The sequence below is a fragment of the Myzus persicae genome, unplaced genomic scaffold (genome assembly GCF_001856785.1).
Source record: "Myzus persicae strain clone G006 unplaced genomic scaffold, MPER_G0061.0, whole genome shotgun sequence".
Lineage (NCBI taxonomy): Eukaryota > Metazoa > Arthropoda > Insecta > Hemiptera > Aphididae > Myzus > Myzus persicae.
The window spans coordinates 322,843-336,825 of record NW_019102013.1 but is presented as its reverse complement, the minus strand read 5'-3'; the positions used below and the strand labels follow the sequence as shown (position 1 = coordinate 336,825).

The 13,983-nt window shown below is 30.0% G+C and overlaps 1 protein-coding gene and 1 pseudogene across 2 annotated transcripts; both read left to right on the top strand.

Annotated features, from left to right (window-relative positions):
- The first annotated feature begins 654 nt into the window (after positions 1 to 654).
- LOC111030994 lies at positions 655 to 8,934 on the top strand (annotated as a pseudogene).
- Positions 8,935 to 9,657: 723 nt separating this feature from the next.
- On the top strand, positions 9,658 to 13,963 carry LOC111030993 (kinesin-like protein KIF3A). 2 transcript variants are annotated; one of them, XM_022310746.1, is made up of 9 exons: positions 9,664 to 10,001; positions 10,078 to 10,284; positions 10,346 to 10,551; positions 10,768 to 10,958; positions 11,013 to 11,152; positions 11,220 to 11,417; positions 11,525 to 12,247; positions 13,337 to 13,459; positions 13,778 to 13,963. In XM_022310746.1, the coding sequence occupies exons 1-9, from the start codon at positions 9,999 to 10,001 to the stop codon at positions 13,865 to 13,867; spliced, it is 1,881 nt and encodes a 626-aa protein (XP_022166438.1). In that variant the 5' UTR covers positions 9,664 to 9,998; the 3' UTR covers positions 13,868 to 13,963. The 2 variants fall into 2 exon arrangements, with proteins under 2 accessions (XP_022166439.1, XP_022166438.1); XM_022310747.1 differs by lacking the exon at positions 13,778 to 13,963 and having other exon boundaries at positions 9,658 to 10,001; positions 13,269 to 13,338.
- Positions 13,964 to 13,983: the final 20 nt, after the last annotated feature.

Here is a 13,983-nt window from a genome sequence, read left to right as displayed (position 1 = left end):
GTATGTTTTCGTTGGAGCAGTAATAACGAAAATAAAGAGTTTTCTGTACCTATATCTATAATGTAAAAATGTTGGATCCCCTCCGAAATTCGTTTTCGGTTATGGCCTTGAGTGCAATGTATATATAGTATATAGTGTATATATTTTTTCCAAATATGAACCGCCCTTTTTATTATTAATTGCAGCTAAGGAGAATATCTTTTTTGAAAATGTTGATGCATATAAATCGAAATTTGAACTATTTTTTTCTGAGTAGGTAAACTTGAAGTTTTAAATAAAGTTTATTAAAATGTAATGTCATTAGTACTCCTAGGTACTTACCTAGGTATATAGACTGTACAGTTGTTTCAGTTACTTGGTTAGTGATAATCATTTTTTCTCCTTGGACATTCATTTTGTAAAAATACTTTTTAAAATGGACATGAAATATACTTTATTAATAATATTATGGTTTTTGTTTTTAGGAATACCTCTACCTAATATCTAAATTTCCACTCCGAGGCTTCGGAAATTAATTAAATAACAATTTGCCCTCTCTACTTATTAACATTTAAATATTTAAGACGCGCTTGCTTATAATATATAGGATTATTGTGTTTTATAGCGTATTATCATCTGCAATTTTAAATAATGTTTTTATTACCGCAACTAAGCAACTTCTTTCGTTTTACGCATCGTGGTCGATAGTCGATTAGATAGGTACCCTATTTTAATTCTTATAATTATATTGCCAATACAATATATTGGCATATTATATAGACGTCACATTGTTATAATACATTGTATTGTGGCATTGATAGTTCAATATCTGACCTCGTTAAAGTATAGTTACCGCAACACGTAGCGTCTTTTTAAGCTACCTTCCTCAATAATCTATAGGTTTCAGTCTAAACACTAAAGTGATTTCGATTTTTTTTAAAACATATTGTCACATCATATTCACATAATATACACTTCAGATCACTTCAGTTACCATGTGTTTGTCTATTAGCTGTTCTACTCGTATCCTAATCATACTTGTTTCTTCACTATTAACTGACTGCAGTTTGCTACGAGGACCTAATAAGAAGCAACCACATATCATTCTCATCGTTGCTGACGACTTGGTGAGTTCTCCTCGCAAATGGTACCTATACATGGCTACATAATATAAAAACTAATATTGTTAATTAAAGTATACCTCCATAATAAAATTCATAAAATATATTTTAGATACCTACATAGTTGACAATGGAGTACACTGGATTACATTTATAGGGGTAGGGGGTTATAAAATCAGATTATTTAATAAAAATAAAATATAATATATATATATTTTAAAATGATTTGTGGCAATGTATAAGTTAAGTTTTGGGAGGGTATATAATTTACTGTACTGTACCACAATGCAAAATGTACCTAACTTAAGTAATAATAGTAGGTACTTAACTAGGTATTTCCGTAAATGCGTTTATATGATGTACCTATATTATATATTTATATACTTAGTATATGCCTAGTAATTAGTATATAATATATAATATTATACTTATTGCTCATATTAATAGGGATGGAACGACGTTGGTTTTCATGGTTCAATTCAAATACCCACTCCAAATATTGATGCTTTGGCGTATAATGGTGTAATATTAAATCGCCATTATGTTCAACCAACTTGCACTCCTTCGAGAGCTGCTCTGCTTACCGGAAAATATCCGATTCGATATGGTAATGAAATATGAAGTACCTTTAATGCTATGTACTAAATAATTATTCAATAACTTAATTTTATTATTTTTTGAATGCAATATAATTTTATGAGGTGAAATGTAACTTAATTTATTATTAACCTACGCCTATGTAGTTAATACTACATTGTATTATACTATTATATACGAATCCAATACGCATTCGTATTATTTTAATTTTTGTTTAATTAATGAAATATATGTCGATTGTTTTAACTAGAGATGGGTCAAATTAAAATTTTCATAAACTCAAATCTGAATAAAAAATCGTTTTTTTCGAACCACGGTTTAACTCAAAATTGAATCTTATTTTACATTTTTTTCCAGTTTAAAATGTCTTATATACTTGACAATTTTGAACTTAATTATTCTGTTCGAATTCGATTTACTTAAAAAATAAAGTTCTCAAATTCGAAGAGAACGAAAACCCATCTGCAGTTTTATCATCACATATATAATTATTGTATCGCACTTTTTTTTACATTTAAAGGCCTTCAAGGATTTCCCATTATTGCTGGTGTACCCTTGGCACTTCCGTTAAATGAAAAAATTTTACCACAAGTAAATATAAATATTTGATTGAATAAAAATAAAACAATGGATTATTATTATTGAATATGTAGTTTTTTAAGTAGTTATACCTGGCTAATTGTTGACATTTTAGTATTTGAAAGATTTGGGTTATTCGACTCATTTGGTGGGGAAATGGCACTTGGGTGCAAATAAAAACCAGCATACACCCATAAAAAGGGGATTCGACAGTCATTTTGGCTATTGGAATGGATTCATAAGTTATAGAAACAGTACGCATTCTACGGTGAATAAAAGTTTAAAAATGTTTATTATTTACAAATAGTTATTTGTATTTGAACAATTATCATATACAGGGATCAATGGTTGGCAAAGATGCCAGGCGTGGGTTCGAAAGAGCAGGTGATGAGATGGTCGATCGATATGCAACAGACATTTTCACTGACGAAGCTAATAAAGTTATCTAGTTATGTAAAAATCAGGGAAAACCAATGTTTTTAATGGTAAGTCATTTAGCCGTTCATACAGGAGTACCTGGTCCAGATATCTTGGAAGTTTCAAATAAAACACACAACGATATCCGATTTAATTATATTGAAAACAAAGAAAGAAGACTGTATGCAGGTAAGAACAAATTGACCAAATTTTTTGAAATCTTAATGCTACAAAATAAATCAATAAATTGTCGTACGCAATTTAAGATAATATTTACAATACCTGCCTAGTGCCTACATACCTATTATAATTCTCAATAATTGAGATAAGCGTTGCATACATATTTTACTTTCAAACACATGTACTTAAAACTCATGGATTACGTTCGACTAATTTAAATTGTAATACACAGTTGATGAACAAAACTGGTTGTAAGTTGTATAAGTATATAGGTAACAAATGTTTGACCTATTAATAGGTAGGTTATCCAATTACAAAATATATATTTTGCATTTTGGTATAGCTTGCAAGGTTAATATTTGGAATTAAAAACATGTTTTGTATTATACTTAAGTCCGTGAAAATTTCAAATAATTATAGGCACCTATATTTTTTTTAAATATGACACCTAATAATAATAATTTATTTATTCCTAGCCGATAGGTAGTTAAAATATTTTACAGGTGAAAAATTACGAGAGAAAAAAAACTAGCATTGCTCTTCACTGAGGTGGAACCTCTTATCGAAGAGCAAGAGTACTATATAAGCTAAGCACGGTGAGAGATAAAACAAAAAAAAAGATAAGTAAATGGATTTGCAATAATAAAAAAAAATTCTAATCAAAATTTAGAGTAAATTGCTTATGCTAAAAATGAATAAATTGAACACGAAAATTAATCCTTAATTTGTTTACTAATAACTTCCTAATTGGCAACTACTTAGCTGGGAATACTTATATTAATATTTACATGATAGTTCTTGGGCGTAAAATGTATAATAATTATGCTTAATATGATATATTATATTCTCAATTTAGATTTGTCATTTGACCTAAGAATTAAAATGATTTTCAAATAATTACCATTGAGATTATAGTCTATATATATTGGCATTTGATGGCTTTAATTATATTATTGAAATATATTTAGATTTGTATGGCATAGTTCCAGAAAAGCTTAAAATGCACACCAACCTGATTATTCCTACCCCGACCAAGGCTAGAATTTAAAAATAATACACCCCATCCGCCACCGTAAAATTGTATCACTTAAAAGCCAACAACTTTTTATTCTATACAAATTTGTTTGACTAATGACGTTTTAGATTTATTGGCTTACCTATCTAGGTTATTAATGATAATGTATATTACTCGATTCTGAAATAAATATTCATTCAATACTATACAATTCCAGGAATGTTGACTTCATTGGACGAATCTGTTGGTAGTGTCATTGAATCATTAGATAATAACGGAATGCTAGAAGACTCAATTGTTTTGTTTATATCTGATAACGGTGCACCGGCTGACGATCCGATATGGGGTTATGGGAATTCAGGATCTAATTGGCCATTGAGAGGAGTATGTTTATTTATGTCAATACGTCATACTTGTAATTAAAACAAATCTACATAATACAGTAAAAGTTCCGTTAACATATTATTATTCCATGTGTACTTTTTACGAGGGCATTTGGTATGAATAAGAATATTATATTAAGTCAATATACTCATAAATCATTAAACAGATGACAGTATTTTGAAAATTGGAATAATTAACGCATACTGCCAAATGAAATTAAGATAATGATTGAAATTTATAAAAAAAAGAGGGAAAGTAGGTAACTTCATTGCCGCAGGTACATTAGGTGCTGATCGTATGCTGATTGTATTTTGCCATGGAGTAAGTCACTTATGTATAATGTAGCCGCAGGGCCGCCCCAAAAGAAATAATAAGGGGGGGGGCTGAGATGCCAACTCAAAAAAATTTTCTAGCTTCACCCGACAACTACCTCTTACTTACATGCATAATAATCAGTAGACATATTTTATTATGTTCTCCATTTTACTATCTCTTATATATATATTTTCATCACATTTTGACTAGAATATAATATTCAAATATTTTTATACCTACAAAATGTACATATTATATTTATAATAAATTTAACACTAAATTTGTATACGCCGGTTTTTTTTAATCGACCATTGATGTGCTACTTTATTTATAAAATAACTGCTCCATATAAGTGTATAACATAATAAAAAACTACGAATAAACCTAATTGTTGAACCTACACAACTGCTATAAATAATAATATTTATTTAATAAATAAATATTAACATAACAACACGATAGCAATTTACAGACATGGTAATAATATAATAGTAGGTATAACCACATAATAAACAGAAGGGAATCAAAAACATAATCTGTGGTATAATATTTTATCATATTTTAATAACAAACTACAAACACATACCATTCATACCAAATCTCACTTTTCTATGATTTTTTAAGTCTTAGCTGCACTTTGAAAGGATTTTCGGGTGCACCAACAAGCTTTATATTAAATTATATTGACTGACTTTCCATTGTTTACTTTTTCTTCGTATTGTTTTTTAAAATCGTTGTTAAATATACTGCCACATTTTAAGCACACGACTTTAAATCGATACATGTAATTGTAACGTGTTTCATACATTTTTATCTACAAAAAAATGTGCAGATTTTCTTGATTTTCACGAATTTCGTCAAAATTTGAACTTCAAAGGCTTATAAAATAAATCGTGACTATATGATTCTATAATATATTTAGATTGCTTTAATAACAATTTTTGAAGAATGAGGAACCTTGTACTCAATTTCCAAGGTTTTTGAGAGAGTAAACATTTTAAACATTTGCAGAATGAAAATAAAAAAAAATAATGAAAAATGTCTCATGGCTCAATAGCTAAAAAAGAGTAAAAAACTATATACAGTTACACCAAAAAAAAAAAAACTAAATTAATTCCTCTAAAAACTGATTTTGCGTAAAAATTCTTCTGTTTTGATATTTTTCTTTTGTTTTCCCCGATGTTTTTGAAAACTATTAGGAATTCGTTACATTGGACCCCCAGAGTACCAACTAGGTACACTTTTTTACCATAAAAAATACTGAAGTATAAAATCAAACATTTTTACTGCTCCAAAACTCAAAAGGTGAAGAGTGATGGCAGACAAATTAAAAAAAAAACACATAATTGTAAAATCAATAAACTTGTTGCTCCGCTCGGAGTTCAGTATCTAATTTTTACTAGTGTTGTGTGAAAAAAACTTATATAATAATGTAACTACAAACTACTAACTAACCAAAAACTGATTTAGGAAAAAGGAGCAGTTCTTGACGGTGGAGTACGCGGAGTGGCTGCCATATGGAGTCCGTGGTTGAAAAAGAAACACAGAATTTTTGAACATTTGTTTCATATAACTGATTGGTTGCCTACCCTATACACTGCTGCAGGTGAATATAATATAAAATATACCGTTTTAAATGTTTTAATTTTCTGAAACATTTGAATTGAGAGATTAGTAAATTATTCGTTATATTATGTCTATTCTCCTTAATATTATTATACTGCACTACTCAGCACTAGGTACTTCAGCAAATAGCAATACACTATACACATTAAACATAATTGGTAGGTATAGGTTTATAAATATATAATATCATTGATAATAATTACAAGTTGGCACACTACGTTTTTCTATTTCCCTGCAGTAATGTATTTGCTGAAAGCGGAAAATAGTATGAGCAGTGGACCCACCTAGCAAAGGCTATAGTTGTATTCTATTAATAGTCATCGGTAATTATATAGTAAGACACTATAATCACTATATTATTAAACAATAATTTATAGCCCAATGGCGTAGGTAGTTATAAATTTAATTGGGGAGGAGGGGGGAAATTGACCACCTTGACTACACCCCTAAAAATAAATAGGTAATAGAGTACGTTTTATTTTTATTATTTATCTGTAAATTATTTTAAACTTATTGATGCACAAAGCACATTACAAAAATTAATCTAATCTATCACTGTGACCGGTATTGTACTTTGTTAAGTATGTATTAATATTTACATTTGGCCATTTGGGAGTCTTCCGAACATGGCTTGTGATGTTGTGATCTAACTAAGTTATTATTATACTGATATAGTGATATCAACTCGAATTTCTTTGAAATAAACTCTTGTGGTGTTAATAATTTCCTGCTGGGACGGATTGAATGTAAATAACTAAAAACTATTGATATAGCAATGGATACCTTTTTAAGATTTTTTAGGAGACGAAATCTACACATAGAAATTTTTTATGATTTATATTATAATTCACCGTTAAATTCGTGAATAGTTATTAACTAAATTAATTTTAAATTTATAATTTTAATAATTTAATAATATTTTAGGTGGTAATTTTGAAGACTTGGGTAAAATTGATGGTGTCGATCAATGGGAGAGTTTAACCGAAACTTCAAAACGTACGAGATCAACGGTTTTAATCAATATCGACGAAACGAGTGGAGAGGAAGCATTGATTTTCAACCATTGGAAAGTTGTAAAAAGTAAAGTGTTTTGTTTCTGTACTCACGACAGTGTTATACGACCTACTTATAAACATTGTTCTGTGCTATAAATGGCCTATGAATAGTTAAATAAATAGAAAATAAAACTATATAGGTATTTTAGACTATGATTTAGGTATTTAAAACCTACCTAACTTATACGACTATATACATGCAGTCCACTGCCCACCCTACTCATGAACTAGCTAATGCACCGAGAACCTCTTCCCCCTCCCCCCGCCGCCAAGACCACAAGTCCACAGCTATAATACCTGAACATTTAATAGATTTTTCAAGACATACCGACACATAATTCATAATCCAACCCAATTTTATTTTTAAAGGTAATCGCACGAGTGACATTGCCTATTATTTGAAATACAGTGGTGAACCAGGGAACGTAGGACCGGACTATAATATGACCGCCGTTGCAGAAAGTCTGGCTGGTTCGCGTTTATCGAAAATCAACTGTTTCACGTCCAAAGCCGACTGCATGGACACTCTGACCATTTACGATCTGTTCTATAACGTTCGTTCCCAGGCCAAGATCGACGGCAAGTGTGCCGAACGAATCTCTGACCCAGACCCCAACTCGCGCTTCGAATGTTTCGACAGCCCTTGCTTGTTCGATATACAGCAGGACCCTTGCGAGTATCAAAACATAGCAAGCCGAAATCCGGTTGCTCTTGACATGACGATGGACATGTTGGCACAATTCAAAAATGAGATGACAATGCAAAACTACCCGAAAACCGATCCCAAGGCAGACCCTCGATTTTTCGACGGGTATTGGGACACGTGGATGGACAAATCTGGCGGTTCGATTTCATCCGGTGGAAAACTACATTCGAGCGTTACTCTGATCATTGCGACATGTTTTTATTATTGTCTTATGATTTAACAACATTTTACATTTTGTCAAACATATACCATTATTGTAAAATAGGTACCCATGTACTGCAGTACCTACATAAGTGTCTAACAGCTAAAGATTAAACTATATCTATGATTATTGATTATCTATTTAACTATACCATAATAATGATTTAACATAAACTCATAATATATTTATATATTATATTATATAGATTATGGGTATACTACAAAAGTACAAAGTTTAAACGAATATATATTTTATACTATTATAACATAAATATTAAAATACCTAGGTATATATGATTGTGGCTTGATTATTTTATGTTAAGACGACATAATATAATATGCATATTCATATATTATGTGTCGCATAATCAAGCCTTAAAGCGGAAAAAATGTTAGGGGGGGGGACTAATGTAGTACCTGATGTCTGATGTCTCCATATTATAGTTTGAACCGTTCCATATTTAATTTTATGTATAATTTCTAATGTACACATGTATATTGTATAAACAGCGATCGCGTAAGCATATACTCATTCCTCATTTTACCCTGAATAATGTTAAAATTTTTTATTTTTTTCATGTAAACTTTAAATTACAAATGATATTATATTTTTAAACTTGACTATGAAGAAAAAGCTTTTAAAACACCTTCAGGGGTAGGGGAACTGACTCCCCCTTTAACCCCCGCATATAGTTGTAATATAATACAGGTATTATATTGGCGTACGTACTTATCTATAATAAAACAGCTATACAAATATGTGTTCGAATTTTTTTTTTTTCTTTAAGACGTGTTTTTTTTAATCTACAAAATATGCCTATACATAATACATATGTATATTTTATTAAATTCCCTCTCATCCATTCTTAAAATTGGGCCTATGGATGAGCAGTGAGCACCTACGAGTGTATTTATTATAGTAGCCACTGGAATAATATAATATAACGTGATGAATGTTGTATTATAACTGACAGTCTGAGTCTGACATAAGTGATTATTATTATAGTTCATAATACATGAATAAGTAGGTTACCTACTACCTACTTATATAGAAAATAGACCATATAGGTAGATACCTATTATGAGTACCTACCCAGGTGTACCTGTAAACTATGTTTTGCTAGCTGGTAACCCAACTATAAAATATTAAAACGTATTATGATAACTTTTATGGAATTTTTTTCAACCATCCAAATTATAGATAGATAGGTACCTATTTTATTAGGTATAACCATATAAGTATAGGTATTTAAATAAATACAATGGTTTTTAAAAATTATTTCAAAGATAAATAGTTATTCACATTTCACGCTGTCTGTCACCAGGTGATTTATCTATTGTCCCGCCACAAAATTTTTAAAAAGAAAAGTGTTTCCTATTTCTTGAAATAAAAATTATTTGGACCAAGTTTATACGTATAATATTGTAATTCGTGTTATTCGTGGTACTAACTCGATGATTGTATAGTTGTACTAGGTCAGTTGCACTTTTGCTTTAATCATAGACCTATATACAAAATACAAATACTAATGTTTTCATATATCTCAATATCTGTGGTTGAAACCTTATCATTCGATATTATTGCAATTTTTGATACTAAGAAACAACACTAACAACTAATTGTCAACCCTTGTATGGAGCTATTGCCTAAAAAAAATAAAATAATAGCAGTACTGAATAGGTATCTATTTAATAGATTTAATTAGATTAGGTTAATATTGTTCATTGTAATAATGTAACATTGAATTTAGGGTAAATTACAGACTACAGTAAATATGTTCTAAGTATAATTGAATTTTCAATATAGTCAAACGACAAACACCATGGTAAGTTGAATAATCAATATCATTAGTCTCATTGACTTAATTTTTAGTATATCTATTGTAATTTGTTATTTGAAAGGTGTACAGCCCAGGAGAAATAGAAAATGTCCGAGTTGCGGTACGTTTGCGCCCTTTAAGCAAAAAAGAGAAATCCTCAGGTTGTGTTCCCGTGGTAGTGGCCGATTCTGAGAATGCAGCTGTTTTTGTTCAAAATCCAAATCCATCGCATGTTGGTCCTCCAAAGACTTTCATGTTTGATTTGGTATTTGATTCTGATTCGAAACAAGTGAGTTAATGCTTGGTTAATAATTTTAATTGATTATCATTAAACGAGTGATATTTAATAGTTGGATGTATATAATGAAGTTGCACGACCAATTGTCGACAAAGTTTTTGATGGCTTCAATGGAACAATATTTGCTTATGGACAGACTGGTACAGGCAAAACATTTACAATGGAAGGATCTCATATATCTCCCGAGCTAAACGGAATAATTCCTAATTCGTTTGCCCATATATTTGGTCATATTGCTAAAGCGAAGGAAGATGTCAAGTAAGTAGGTTTTACTCATCATATTGTATAGAATGATATTTAAATAATTTTCACAAGTGGACAGATGTACCAATATAGATCTAATCTAAAAAAAGTTAATAATAAAAATAAAAATGTGTGGTAAATGATATATCACTACGGTTATTTTAAAAATTTACCTGTCTCGTTATATTCTTGGCTAAACATATATGTATTATTTATTTTTGTTTTTATTAGGTTTTTGGTTAGTGTTTCTTACTTTGAAATCTATAATGAAGGAGTTTACGACTTGTTGAGTAAACATGTGTCTACTGAATTGGAAGTAAAAGAGAGACCAGATGTTGGTGTCTATGTGAAAGATTTGTCGACATATGTGGTAAATAATGCAGATGATATGCACCAACTGTTGATGACTGGAAACAAAAATCGCAAGTACTTTAAGCAATGAATATAGGACAACTAATTTTGTGTTTCATTTTTAGGTGCCACTGCTGCGACAGCTATGAATTCTGAAAGTTCCAGGTCACATGCAATATTTTCAATTACTATAGAAACTAGTCGACCTGATGTTACAGGCGAGTACCATGTGAAAGTTGGCCGACTTCGATTGGTTGACTTGGCAGTAAGTTTCAATGTTAGTTGTTATTGTCATTGACATATCATTAAGTTGCATACATTTATTCATGAAGGGTTCCGAACGACAATCAAAAACAGGTGCTCTTGGTATAAGATTTAAGGAGGCAACAAAAATTAATTTATCTTTATCAACTCTTGGCAATGTCATTTCTGCATTGGTTGATGGCAAGTCTACTCACATTCCATATCGCAACTCAAAACTCACACGGATATTACAAGATTCTTTAGGAGGGAACTCAAAAACCGTTATGGTAAATTAATAACTTATTTTACAGTTGTAATCTCGTATATTTTTATTTATTTTATATTTATCCATGCATTTATAAATGTATTATTGTTATTTATTGAATTTTTTCAGTGTGCAACTGTGGGACCAGCAGGTTTTAACTATGATGAAACTATTAGCACTTTACGATATGCCAACCGAGCTAAGAATATTCAAAATACATCCAAGGCTAATGAAGATCCTAAGGAAGCATTGCTCCGACAATTTCAAATGGAAATTGAAGCTTTGAAAAAACAAATAGATGACAGTAGTAAGGGTCTTAGTGAAGCGGATGACGATGGTGAGGAGGAGGGAGAAGAAGAAGGGCTGGTTGTTGGAGTTTCTGAAGAGGTAGCTAATGCAGTGCAAAGCAAACGTGAAGAATTGGATGCAGCACGCCAAGAAATGATTAGGTTAAAGGAGAAATTGGAGAATATGGAGAAAAAAATAATCGTGGGTGGCGAGAATCTATTAGAAAAGTCTGTGGCACAAGAGAAGTTGTTAGAGGATTCAGCAAAAGAGCTATTAGATAGAAAATCTAGACAGATGAATTTAAACATGCGTTTACAAGAAGTACAAGCTGAAAAGATGGACACTGAAGATAAATATAGTGGTCTGCAAGAGAGATCAGGAGCATTAAGTAAGAAATTGAAAAAATTATCAGCAGCCATTTTAGCTGTAAAAGAAGACCTTAAAGATACTGAAGATGAGAGCAAAAGAGAAATAGTGGAATTAAAACAGATTCTAAAACAGACTTCTAAGGAATTAAAGATGCAAGAAGTCATTATTGAGCATTTTGTCCCTGATGATTACTTGGTAAGCTATTTAATTTTAAATGAATCCAATTATTTTTATTAGGGTGTTATTGTAATTAATGATGATAGTTGATTTTTCAAAGTATTAAGTATTTCAAGAACTTCAGTTTTACCCAACAATACATTTAAAAAGGACATCATAACTGTGTGTGTTGTTTACATTGTAATAAGTAATAACTAATAACACATTACATACCAAAATTTACTTTTAGCAGTTTCAATTTTGTCTTTTTTACTTAAATAGTTAAATATTAGAATTGATTGACCTATTATAAATTTTGAAGGAAAATATGTGTTCTCTTATTGGATTTTTACAATATTAAAATTTTTACTTGTGTTATCAGTATGGTATTAGTAGCATTTTTGTATATGAATAATTACTCACTTATAATTTAAAATATTATACTTAATAATAATGTCAATTCACTCACTTATTAAGATGATGTCAGCGTATATTTGTTTTTTTTATCAGACCCACACGCAACATTGTTAAAAATCTTTCACCTATAATTTTTTTTTTAAAGATTTTTGAGTAATCTTAGTGTTAACTTATTATGAAAATTAAAGAGGATAATACTTTTGACACAATTTTAGATAAATCCATATTATACTCTCCAAAGTATTCTATATTGTTTTTGCAATAGGTGATTTTTCTTAACATAATAAAAATAATTCTGCATTAATGAGTTTTGTCTATGTTAGGGCAGAAAGAGAAAAACGGTGCACTGACACCTCTTAAAGCTGATCAGATAAAGTTAGAACTGCTGAACATACATTTTGGTTTGTTATGTATACTCTCCGTCTAAACAACTTTTTAACATGGATGTTTCAATTGAATTTTCTTTGATTAACTAGAAGTTCTAACAAACGCCAGGAACTAACTAATTTAATTATTCAATCCATAATTATTAGTAGCTGTTGCCATAAATATTTTTACTCTTAACGATTTTGAAGGGTTAAAACTACGGTTGATGATACATCATTTTATCAGTTATGAATGGGTTTTTATTCATCTTATTTAGATAAGGTCATTTGTGCCATTAAAAAATGATGCATCACACACATCCCTATAATGTTTTACTCATCTCAGGAACTCATAAAGAAGAACTCATTCTGGAACGAAGAAATTGGAGAATGGGAACTAAGATGTGTAGCATATACTGGGAATAACATGGCAAAAGAGTTGCCCAATGATGAAGAAATTACGTTTGAGGTATTTTATCACTAATTCCTATTACTTTGTTGTAGATCATAGTATTATACTATTATTTTAGTTAAATGTCAAAAACTAAGCTCACAAGTTCAATTTCTTACAAGAAAAGATGGTACCTTTTTAAGTTCATAAGTTAAAATAGACTTTTTATTTTAAGAATAAAAATGATAGTACTATTCAACATTTGAATATTTGAGCTATTTGTATTAAGATCATTTTAATAGCTATTGTAATTGAATTGCATTAATCATTACACATTTAATTTATAATTCATTAAAAACTATTATTAATAAAATAAAAAATGAAATTGTGTTTTAGACATGCAGACCAGATTTTTCACACGTGTATTTGACTTACAAAGACAGAGCACAGGCCAGATCTAAGTCAAGAACTGGAAAACGAACTTGATTTTTTTCTCTTTATAATGTATCTTTTTGTAAATATTTTCAGTGGAGACCAAACCCTAGTCATATTTTTTTCTTTTTATACAAATATATTAGTATATTTAATATAACACACATACT